The sequence below is a fragment of the Carcharhinus amblyrhynchos genome, chromosome 1 (assembly GCF_965287045.1).
Source record: "Carcharhinus amblyrhynchos chromosome 1, sCarAmb.v2.hapA, whole genome shotgun sequence".
NCBI classification, from domain to species: domain Eukaryota; kingdom Metazoa; phylum Chordata; class Chondrichthyes; order Carcharhiniformes; family Carcharhinidae; genus Carcharhinus; species Carcharhinus amblyrhynchos.
Genome location: NC_137324.1, coordinates 63,749,245 through 63,761,892, shown reverse-complemented (window position 1 = coordinate 63,761,892; position 12,648 = coordinate 63,749,245). Strand labels below are relative to the sequence as shown.

The 12,648-nt window shown below is 39.8% G+C and overlaps 1 protein-coding gene across 2 annotated transcripts in view; it reads left to right on the top strand.

Moving 5' to 3' along the window:
• The window catches only part of il6st (interleukin 6 cytokine family signal transduce), an 82,146-nt gene that overhangs the window by 53,451 nt on the left and 16,047 nt on the right, over positions 1-12,648 (top strand). For both annotated transcript variants that reach the window (XM_080186120.1, XM_080186110.1), the window contains exons 6-10: positions 442-596; positions 1,246-1,405; positions 3,419-3,498; positions 5,164-5,377; positions 10,456-10,644. In XM_080186120.1, the coding sequence (XP_080042246.1) occupies positions 442-596; positions 1,246-1,405; positions 3,419-3,498; positions 5,164-5,377; positions 10,456-10,644 (798 nt within the window). The remainder of the gene's footprint in view (positions 1-441; positions 597-1,245; positions 1,406-3,418; positions 3,499-5,163; positions 5,378-10,455; positions 10,645-12,648) is intronic.

Genomic DNA, 12,648 nt, shown 5'->3' with positions numbered 1-12,648 from the left:
TAGATGCAGAAAAATGCTGGTCGGGGGGTTTGTGAAGAACTAGGGGTCATATTCTGAGGATAAACCTTTTAGAACTGAGGTGAGAAGAAATTTCTTCACTACCGCAAAAAGTACTTGAGGCCAAAACATTGTGTGATTTCAAGAACAAATTAAATACAGCTCTTGGGGCTAAATGGACCAAGAGATGTTGGGAGAAAGTGGGATCAGGAAATTGAATTTGATGATCAGCTACGATCACTGAACGGTGGAGCACACTCAAAGGGCTGAATGGCTTGTCCTTTGATTTTCTATGTATGTTTCTCTGAACAGGAGTAGACCATTCAACTTGTCAAATTTGCTCCACCATTCAATAGGATCATGGCTGGTTTGGCTTGCAGCCTGTTTTAAAATCTGATCTTGTGGTTATTTGTCCGTATTAAATTAGTTTCTCTTGTGTTTTAGTAAAACCTGACCCTCCAAAGATCACTTCTGTACAACTTGTAAAAAATATAAGCACAGTCTTGACTCTGAAATGGGAAAATCCACCTCTACCAATCACATATGATCTCAAGTACAATCTACGGTATAGAATTATTGATACTTCAAACTGGATGCAGGTAAACTATTGCCCTTGCAAAGGAATTGAATGTTTGATACATATATAAAGGATTGATTGACAAATTAACAGATAATTAACTTGAGAATAAGTGAAAGCATTTAACAGATTTTAACATAAACTTAAATCTTTATTTTGCTGCATAAAGAATTACTAGTAATTTCAAAAAATAGTTCCCAGATTTTTGTAACCTATCAGGAACTTAATTTACAATTATTTCCTCAATTTCCTCAGTGCTTGCCCACAACATGGAATTAAATGAACTCATTAACTTTAGTTTTATTCGTATGGTTCAATAATACCTATGCTTTCATCAGCTAGCTTAATCACAGCAGATGTCTGCTCCTGGCCATTAGCCATTACAGCACTTTTAAGCAATGTAAAATTGGCTGGCAACAGCAGCCTGAAAAATTCCAGCCATGGTGTCATTTGAGTTCAGAGTAATCCTAGATTTGATTTAATCAGTGCTAAGTCAGCGATCTCGGGTGGTGTTGGCTGTTTTTACCTAAATTTGCTCAATTATATCAAATAAATCATTAGCTATTTCTAAAATGTTGTGATAGATGACTTAAATTAAGCCAATGATTGACTTATTTTTAATCTTAATTGTACTCTACAGTAATTAACATTTGCTGTTACTTTCTTGACAGGTTCCTCCTGAGGATACGGAATCCCCTCGGGTGTCTTTCTTGGTTCAAAACCTGAAACCTTTCACTGACTATGCCTTCACAATTCGGTGTAAAAAAAATGATGAGAAGGGATACTGGAGTGACTGGAGTTTGGAGAAAATTGGAAAAACTCCTGAAGCCAGTATGTAGAGTAAAGAAACTTATGTTAAATTTAGAAATGTTAAATTGAATTGAAATCTGCTGAGTTCACTTAAAGGTTACTATTCAAAATTAAATGAATTTTGGTACTGCAGTCATTACCTTTTCTCCGTTACTAGGGCACAGTGGCAGCTGTGTACCAAATACAAGATGTACTGCAACAACTTGCCAAGGCTCCTTTGTCACCAGCTTTCAAGTTCTCAACCTTCTTCACCTAGAAGAACAAGGGCAGCAGACATAAGGGAAAAACACTATCAACGAGTTCCCCTCAAAATATATCACCATTCCTTCACTGCCAGTGGAAGGAGGTGCTCCCTTCCCACTATGTGATGTACTAAGGCTTAAGAACTGCTGTGGTTCAAGAGGCAGTTCACCACTACCTCCTTGAGCATTTAGGGTTAGATAATACATCATGGCCTTGCCAATGCTTATCCCATGAACAAATTTTAAAAGAGAACTTCTGGGATTGTATCATTAGAACAAGGTGCAATTGATGTCAGTTAATTTCAAGATAGCATTGTCTGTATTTCTCCATTTTGAGAATGTGGGTAGACAATTAACCCCCTGAACCAGTTCACCATTTAGTGTGATTATGGCTGACCTGTCTTATACCTTGTTTAATTAAAATCACATCAATCTCAGTTTTAATTTGACTATTAACCTCGCATCAATTGTTCTTTGCAGAAGAGAGTTCCAAATAGCCACCACCCTCAGCATATATAAGTATTTCCTAACATCATACCAGAGAGATCTGGCTCAAATCTTTCGGCTATGTCCTATTGTCCTGGACTGTTTAAATAGTGGAAGAAATTTCCATTCACTCTTAACAGCATTCTTAATATCTTATAAATTTCAATCAAATCACCTCTTAATTTTCTAAGTTTTGAAAACCAATGGACACTCACCAGCTGTGATCACTTCGGGTGAGTCATACACCTGGAGACTCCATAACGCCATGTGTAGTGCACTGAAAGAGCCACCAAGTATCGGTGGATTGCAGTGTAGAGCATGCCAAAAAGGCCAGCACAGATCACTCCATTATTCTTGTCATTATGACACTTAAAACATCTTTGGTAGGATTCTATCTCAGCTCAAAGTGTAGTCAACTGGTGATTTGTAGTTGTAGCATAACTTCTACCCCTTTATACTCTAAGTATTCAGTATTCCATTAATGTTTTGATTCTTTTATAGTTTTATGACATTTTAATGACCTACATATATGGACAATTTAAAGCACATGTTACACTTTAGGATCTTTTCACATCACTTTGTCCTAAATTATCTTGGCTTCCTTGAGTATTTTTGTTGGTGAGTTCCTACTCGCCATGCCTTGCAGTGAAATCTGGGTAAACCTTTGATTAGATACTTGAGAAATGAATAGCAAAGTTTGATCTGGTTAACTGCTTTTACCTACTGGACTAATCATGTACCCTCATTGAAAGTCATATTTATAAGTTTGAGCTGTTGAGCAAATTTATCCTTGGAAGATAAAAAAAATGTGCAGTTACAGCATTCACTGGCATTGTCTGTGTTCAGTCAAAAGGGGCCTAGTCCAGACCCTTAATTGTTAACTAATACAGAAACAAAATACTGGAGATGCTGGACATTCTCAGCAAATCAAACAAATGAGAGGAGAGAAACAACATTAATATTTTGCTTTGGCCTTTCATTTGAGGTTCAGATGAAAGATCACCAACCCAAAATGTTAGCTATGTTTCTTTTCACAGATGCTGCTGGGTATTCCCAGCACTTTGTTTTCATTTCATTAATAGTTGGACTTGGTTAAGAATAGAGGAGCCAAGAAAAATTGAGGAGCAGTACTGAAGTGTGAGGAATTTTATCAGCAAATGCCAACCAGCCATCTAAAATGATAACTGTTAGCATGAAACCCTCTACTTGAAATATGCATTTGTGATATAAATACTAAGTCAAATTAATGTATATAACTTTTTTAAAAGTTAAGCCAATTATTTTACCTGTACCATTTTATTACTAGAACCATTACGAGGTCCTCTCATTTGGAGAACAATTGAAAATCTAGAATCTTCAAAGCGAAGGATACATATCATGTGGAAGGTAACTTTGTTTATATAGTGAAGATTTTCCTAGTGCAAGCATCTGAAGTATACAAGTACCCAGTCTCTCACACAGGAAATAGTAATTTTAAAATACAATGGCTAATGCTTTATCTGGCCCTCATTTATAAGTAGAAATATCAATTGCTAAATTGTCCATTGTTTTTGTTCCTGCTTGGAGAGTGGATAAATGGTACAAGAATGCTAGGGAATTCTAGATCTAGCTCATAATTTAACGGAGAACAAGTGGAATTCCGTTTGTGACAAGTAATCATTGAATTCAAGTTTTGGCAAATGCGGGAGAGAGAGTGGCAATAAAGACTTAATATCATTGTTCCAAAGAGTCTACAAGGGCAAAGGAATCTGGTGGCAGAATATATTGAGAAAGGAGTTAGCAAAGCATTTGGGATATTGGGTTTCTTAAATAGAGGTATTGAGTACAAAAGAAGGGAAATTGTTAAACCTGAATAAAGCTCTGGTTAGGCCACAACCAGAGTTGCATTCAATTCTTGTCACTATATTTTAGGAAAGATGAGGATCTATGGTAGCATGCAGAGGAGATGTACTAGAATGATTCCAGGGAACAGATATTTAGCTACAAGGTTAAATTGTAAAAGTTAGGGGTATTCCCCTTAGAGCAAAAGAGGTTGAGGGGAGATTTGATCACAATCAACCATGATCGTATTGAATAGCAGAGCAGGCTTAATTGGCTATGGCCTGCTCCTGCTCCCAGTTCTTCTTAGGCATGCAAGAAGGGGTATGCAGCAAAAAGCTGTCCCCAATAGCCGATGGTAGAACGACTAAGGGACACATTTAATATATTGGGCAAGAGGTGCATGCAGTATGTGAGGAATAACTTCCTTAATACAGCAAGTGACAGTGGCTTGCAAACTGCTGTTTATAAGGGTGATGGGAATGGAGATGATTGGTTTGAAAATTAAATTGAATGGGCAGTTGAGATAGATAAATTTGTAGGATAAAGTGGAGGGTATGACTGATTAGCTTTTACAGAGAGCTGACATGGACTCAATGGGCAGAATGCCTCCTGTGGCATAATGATTACAACGGCAATAGAGAGGACAACACACAACTTCACTGGTGTTGTGCCAGGATTAGCATCCAGGTCTAGGAAGGAATCTAATCCAGTTTAATAACTCCAAGCTGAAGAGGGAACTGAGTATATCACTTGAATGGATCATTTTATCTACCTGATCTAGCAGATTATCAGCAAATTCTATTATTCCTGTGAAGCGTGGCAGATGCCTTCCTGAGTAGGAGATATTTGGAACACGATTATTTTCCAACTATACTGGGCAGGACTTGAACATATTGTTACTTAAAAATCAATGTTGAACTTCAAAATGTTATGATTGGGTTATACTTACCATCCATTTGCTATAAATTAGATTATCTAAAAAAAAACACTTTCTAATAAAAAACTGAACTGCCTCATCTAATTCTGAAAGGCACATACTTGAAACCTCTTTAAAAGGGAAAGAAGGACTGCATTTATTCAATATAAATGACTCGATACTGATTATAGAAGCCAAGTCGTGCTAAAAATGTTCCTTTTCTGGAATGTCCTTTTATACACGTCTGTTTTGAAAATCAGTCTCACTTTACCTCAATTTTTACTTGAACTATTCAAATCACTTTCAAATTACAGGAACTAGATAAGTCAGATGCTAATGGAATTATTTTGAAGTATCAAATGTCAATTAAGGGAAAGAATTTTATGGAAATCGAAAGTTTTGGAACTGAAAAACTAGGATACAATCTTATCCTTTCAAACGAAGAATATGAAATCAGACTTATTGCCAGCAATTCAGCTGGTGACTCTCCAAATGAGATTTTAGTTCTGCCAGCAACAACAAAGTCAGGTAAGCTAAATTTTATACTAAAAAGCAGTGTGCACATAGACCATTCAGTCTTTCAAACACACTCCCGTAACAAATTTATTCTGTAGTGAAATTTGCTAAATTTCCCAGGCAATACTAACCAGTACCTGCAAAATGTTCCTCGACATTCAAGCACAATGAAATGTTTTTCCTTTAATAATGAAGGCAAACAAATCAAATTTCACAAAACAGTATGTGCCCTTGCAGTTGGATCTATTCGGCTCTGATAGTTGCATTTATGAAATTCACATTCATCATCTCAACAAAACAGGAAAGAAAAGCAGGCATTGCTGTGGTTCCCTCTGTAACACTGAACGTAGAACATTACAGTGCAGTACAGGCCCTTTGGCCCTCGATGTTGCGCCAACCAGTGGGACCAATCTAATGACCCTCTAACCTAAACTATTCCAATGTTATCCATATGCCTATCCACTGACCATTTGAACGCCCTTAAAGTTGGCGAGTCCACAACTGCTGCAGGCGGGGCATTCCACAACCTTACTACCCTCTGAGTAAAGAACCTACCTCTGACATCTGTCCTATAATTATCACCCCTTAATTTAAAGCTATGTCCCCTTGTGTTAGCCATCACCATCCGAGGTAAAAGGCTCTCACTGTCCACCCTATCCAATCCTTTGATCATCTTGGAAGTGTTTGGAGTTAAAGAAGTTGCTATTGTGAGAACAAGTTCAACAAGACAACAGGATATGGACTTGTTGGATTTCCATTCAAAGAAAAGAGCTTGTAGACTTACCTGGTGAAGGTGATGAATGTCACAACCTCCACAGTTCAGTACAGGCAATGACTCTGCACTGACTCTGACAGGGTGTCATCCCCAGGCCCCCACCCCGCCCTATCCCTGTAACCCCACACGTTTAGAGAGATTGGACTTCAATTCTGTTGTGGCAGAAGATGTCAAAAGAATTGCAGATGTATTGGGAAGAGACTGGAAAGGAGCAATAAGAAAAAAAATCAGTTCAATCGGGCAAGAGCAAGCTGAACCAGTGGGTTTACCAGGCAGCACTGTTTGTGAATCTTGGAAAGAGAATCTAAAGTTGAGAGAGACTGGGGACTATAAGGTTGGAAGCCATAGAAGGAAGATTTTCATAGGAGATGAGGTTAGTGATAGTCTTGGAGAGAGAAGCTTGTGGTATGAGACTTCAGTTAAATGGATAGATTTTAAACTTTGTATGATGCTAAACTCTTCTTCCTTCCCTTCCAAGCCTGCTTCTTTTGCCAGTAGCTTTTCCCCCACATAGCAAGCTCTTCCTTTTACCTTCTGAATTCTCATTCCAAATGGATTTCCCCCTCTTGCTTCTTGCCTCCCTCCTTCATTGAAAAAGCTGCTGGTGTGACATCTCAATTTCTGTTTTCCTTTATCACTCCTAAACTATCCCTTCAAATCTGTAGGACTGCATTCTCTCAGGCCCAGTGGTAACATAGTTATCAAATCTGCTGATAAGAATGGAGGTATTGTCTTTGGGTAAATCTACCTCTAGCTTAGTGGAGGGTGGATGCCAACTAACTGACCCCTCCTCCTACCTTCCCCAGACCATGAAAAGGCTACCGAACGTCAAGGTATAATCAAGATGTAATTTCCAAGACCTGCCACTAACCTGTTCTCCTCTTGAAAGCCACAACTTCATAGTCCCCAAAACTCGTATAGCCCACTTCTATCTTCTGGCCATGATCGGCATATAGGGCTGCTGGTAAACACACACTTTCGGCCTGCTCTTGTTCTTTCTCCCTATCGCAACTCAAATTTCTCGCCTTGTCCATTTTCTTTTTACTACGTTTGTGACTCTCTCAACTCTCTGCCACTTTAATAATTTCCTTGCCCTCTTTCATCACTTCCTGTATATTAATGATTATAAAGATATCACTTCATACTTTCACCTCAAACTGGAAAGTTTAATCAACTTTATTTCACATTTCTACCCTGTCCTTACTTTCATATGATCTGCTTTTAGCTCTTCCCTTTCCTTCCTTGATTTTTTTTTTTTGTCCCTATTTCTAGGAATAGATTAGCAACCAATATCCACTATAAACCTCCCCCGCCGCCCCCCCCCCCCCCAACTATTTTGAGTATACTTCCACCCAGCTTCATAGGAACTTAGAAGATTGGAGCATTAGTAGCCATTCAGCCCTTCAAGCCTGCTCATTCTCTGACAAAGCTGGATGGGAAGACATATCCTTCTTTCTCCAACCAAGGAATCTTTCTGGGATCCTAACGCTCTCACTTCTTCCTCCCAGAATCACTAAGATTCCTTGCCCTCAACTTCCATCCCACCAGTGTCTGCACTCAATGCATGTTTCCACAGCCTCCAGTGTGATGCCACCACCAAACACATTTTCCTCCTGTTCTCTTTTCACATATTAAAAGGGCTTTTCCTCCATGATTCCTTAGTCCACCCCCAATCACCTCTATCCACCCCACAGCACAATCTATGCAAGCACGTAAGATGCCTTTACCGTCTCCTTGTTTACAAGTCCCCTGTATATAGCGGTAATGAAATACACCTTGGGTGAGCATTTTTCTAATCACCACTATTCAATCCACAACCATGACCTTGAATTTCCAGTTGCTTGACATTTTAATTTCCTGCTCCACCCTTCTTCTGAATTCTCTGCTGTTTTTCATATTGGCAACCTGTAATCAGTGGGGTTTCACAGGGATCAGTGCTGGGATTGTAACTATTTACAATATGCATTAATGATATGGAGGGAGGAAGGAAGTGAACGTACTCTAGCCAAATTTGCAAATAGGTGGAAAGGTAAGTTGCAAGAGAGATACAAATAGTTTACTAAAGAGCTATTGATAGGTTAAGTGAGTAAGCAAAAAGTTGGCAAATAGATTATAATATGGGAAAAAGTGAAGTTTTTCATTTTGGAAGGAAGAACAGTATTAATTAAATTGAGAAAAACTACAGAAAGCTGCAACGCAAAGGGACTTGGCGATACTTGTGCATGGAACACAAATCTAGCACACAGGAAGGCTAATGGAATGTTGGCCCTTGTCTCAAGGGGATTGGAATATAAGAGTAGAGAAGTCTTACTGCGACTGTGCAAGGTACTGGTTAAACCACATCTGGAGCATTGAGTTTTCTCCCTTTTTTTAAGAAAAGCTATTATTTAAGAAAGACATTTCATTGGAGGAAGTTCAGAGGAGGTTCATTCAGATGATCCAGGATGGAAGAACCATTTTATCAGGAAAGGTTAAACAGGTTGGGACTCAGGAATTTAGAAGAATGAAACGTGATCCTCATTGAAACACATGGGGTTCTTAAAGGGTCTGCCAGGGTAAATGCTGAGAGAATGTTTCCTCATGTGTAGGCGGTGTGTAGGATCAGAAAGCATAGCCTCAGAATAGAGGGATGCCAATTTAAGACTGAAATGAGGAGGAATCCCTTCTCTCAAAAGATTGAAAGTCTTTGGAAAGCCTTACCACAGAGAGCTGTGGGGGCAGATCCTTCTGTATATTTAAGGCTGAGAAAGATTGGTTCTTGATCAGTAAGGAAATTAAGATTTACAGGGAAATAGCAAGAAAGTGGATATGAGGAACATCAGATCAACCATGATCCTATTAAATGATAGAGCAGGCTTGAGAGGTGCTCTACCCTTACTATCACTATAGGTTCTTGACTTACAGATATATTATCGTCTTACAAATTTGATACAGTTTTTTAAAGGATTACAAAGTAAGTAGATGAGGGCAGTACGGTAGACATTTACTCAGACTTTAGCAAGGCTTTTGACAAGGTATCTGCATGACTATTCAGGAAGGTTAGATCACTTGGGATCCAGGGAGAACTAGCCAACTGGGGAGATTTGATTGCAATCAACCATGATCATATTAAATGGCAGAGCAGGTTTAATTGGCTATGGTCTGCTCCTGCTCCTATTTCTTCTTAAGCATGCAAGAAGGGGTATACAATAAAAAGCTGTCCCCAATAGCTGATGGTAGAAGGACTTAAGGACACATTTAAGATCTTGGGCAAGAGGTGCATGCAGTGGACAGTGAAGAAGGTTATCTAAGACTAAACAAGAACTTGATCAGGGCACTGGAGAGTGTTGTCGAACAGAGAGACCTAAAGGTGCAGGTGCATAGTTCCTTGAAAGTTGCATCATAGGTAGACAGGGTGGTGAAGAAAATGTTTCACACACTTGTCTTCATCATTCAGAGCATTAAGTACAGGAGTGGCGGTTATGTTGCAACTGTACAAAATGTTGCTGCAGCCACATTTGGAGTACTCTGTACAATTCTGGTCAACATGCTATAGGAAGGGTGTTATTAAACAAGGGTGCAAAAAAATTTACAGGGTTGTTACAGGAACTGGACGGTTTGAGCTATGAGAATAGGCTGGAACATTTTTCCTTGGAGCATGTGAGGATGAGGAGTGATCTTAGAGGTTTATAAAATCATGAGGGGCATAAATACAGTGAATAGCCTAAGTCATTTCCCTGGGTAGGGGAGTCCAAAACTAGAGGGCATATATTTAAGGTGAGAGAAGAAAAGATTTAAAAGGGACCTGAGGAACAACTTTGGCATAGAGGGTGGTGCATTTATAGAATGAGCTTCCAGAAGACACAAAGGCAAGTATAATTACAACATTTAAAAGGCACATGATCAGGTGCATGGATAGGATGTGCTTCCAATTTCAAAATTATTTACAACGTTCAAATACTGAACAGTGAGAGAGAAAAAAGTCTTGGATCAATTGAGCAAACCAAGTAAATTCCCCTCTGATAAGCACCCCTGCTACTGAATGCCCTCAAGCAAGGTCTGAGTACCATGATAACTCATACAAGTCTCAGTTAACCCATGTACCATCTAGATAATATCAGCCTCAGTGGGACATTTATTGGCGCACTGGAGTAGAACTTATACCCACAACTTTCTGATCCTGACGTGTGATACAACTGAGCCACGGTTAACAGAAGAGCAGAAGAATTTGATTTAAAATTAGAAAAGCAGGATTAGAAATATAAATTTGAATTTGTTTTCAACTCAAGGCAGTGAACATTTTCTCTGAATGCAAAATGTGTTCATTCTGTTTTAGCACTGCCACCTGTACAGAATCTCCACGCTTATCCTCAAGATAATCAATTGATGGTGGAGTGGAAGCCCCCTTATTCTGCAGTGAGTGGCTACGTAATAGAATGGTGTGAAGAGTTCAGCAAGGATTTATGCCCTGGACCTTTATACTGGCAACGTGTGCAAAAAGATGCAAACAAGACTTATTTAAAAAGTGAGTGTTATTTTGGCCCCATTCACCGCATTCAGTATTTGAAGAGCAAGTGTGCAGTATGTTTGTCTGCTAATTATTTTATTTTTACTTTGCTCAGTGGCTCTGTGCTAGAACATAAGAGTGCTTTTCTCCATTTGTGCTTCTGGTGTATAGCCTTGCTAGTTGAGAAGGGGATATTGGACCATTATCCAGTCAGCATCTTAAATGATTAGAACAGCATGTTCATTAAGCTTATCCTATAAAGCCACTGTTGGAGGATGTATTTATTTATGATTGGGTTTCATTGAATGGAACTTAGGCATAGAATTAATCACGAAGTACTTCCAATCACACCTGCTGATTGTGGGTTTTAACACCAATATTCTTAGTCCGGACTATACTGGACTTCTAATCTACTTCCCAGCAATGAATTGTAAGAATTTCAATATGTTGTTTTATTTCACTGCATCTGGTTAAGTGTTTCCACTCCCTTTGAGTTCCCAAAATCATTCCTCACCAACAATCCTGACAGATAATGCTAAACTTTTGTTAGCTAATACCCATTGGCTACTTAAGAATATTTTCATTTGATTCATAAGAACATAAGAACATAAGAAATAGGAGCAGGAGTAGGCCATCTGGCCCTTCGAGCCTGCCCCGCCATTCAATAAGATCATGGCTGATCTGTCGTGGCTCAGTTCCACTTTCCCGCCCTCTCCCCATAACCCTTAATCCCCTCTCATCAAAAACCCATCAACCCGCTTCTTAAAAATATTTAGCGAGGCAGCCTCCACCACTTCAACGGGCAGAGAATTCCAGAGATTCACCACCCTTTGAGTGAAGAAGTTCCTCCTCAACTCCGTTCTGAACTGCCCCCCCCTTTATCTTGAGGCTGTGCCCCCTAGTCCTACTGTCTTTTTTGAGCGGGAAGAGTCTTTCCACCTCTATCCTATCCATCCCATTCATCATCTTATACGTCTCAATGAGATCTCCCCTCATTCTTCTAAACTCTAACGAGTACAAGCCTAGTTTATTCAGCCTCTCCTCATAGCTCAACCCCCTCAACTCCGGTATCAGCCTAGTAAACCTCCTCTGCACTCCCTCCAAGGCCAAAATATCCTTGCGCAGGTGCGGCGCCCAAAACTGCACACAGTACTCCAGCTGCGGCCTCACCAATGCCCTATACAGCTGCAGCAAGACCTCCCTACTTTTATATTCAATCCCCCTCGCTATGAAGGCCAGCATCCCATTCGCCTTCCTGACCACCTGCTGCACCTGCAGGCTGGGTTTTTGCGACTCATGCACAAGGACCCCGAGGTCCCTCTGCACCGTCGCCTGCTGCAGTTTTTCGCCACGTAAGTAATAGTCCTTCCTACCATTCTTCCTACCAAAGTGGACCACCTCACACTTGCCAACATTAAATTCCATTTGCCATTTCCTGGCCCATTCGCCCAGCCTATCTAGATCCTTCTGCAGACTCTCCACACCCTCCGCACAATTTGCCTTTCCCCCAATCTTGGTGTCATCAGCAAATTTCGACACCCTACACTCGGTTCCCTCCTCCAGATCATCTATATAAATGGTAAATAGCTGAGGCCCCAGCACCGACCCCTGGGGCACTCCACTAGTCACCAACTAGTCACCAATATTCCCTATTATTTTTCCTCCCCTCTGAAATTTTCTTCCTATTAGAAGGATATTAACTTTGGTTGTGTTATGTATTGATTGACAAATTGCTTGGACATCCAACTGATTTTTGATTTGTTGAAGGAGGATTGGGGTGCTGGAGAAGCCATGAGGTTGTCCCTAAACCCATTCACTTCTTAATTTCACAACTTCGTAGAATGCATTCATGCGTTGTGTTACACCGATTAATTTGGTGTAAGTTAACTAATTGCTAGTAGAAATATCCCCTATTTGCAGTGCATTTGAATATTACATTCTCATTTTGGCACAGTTGGTAAATTAGGGCCATTCTCCAATAGCGCTGCTGCCATTTTCATTTTGGTGAATTTATGGAGCATG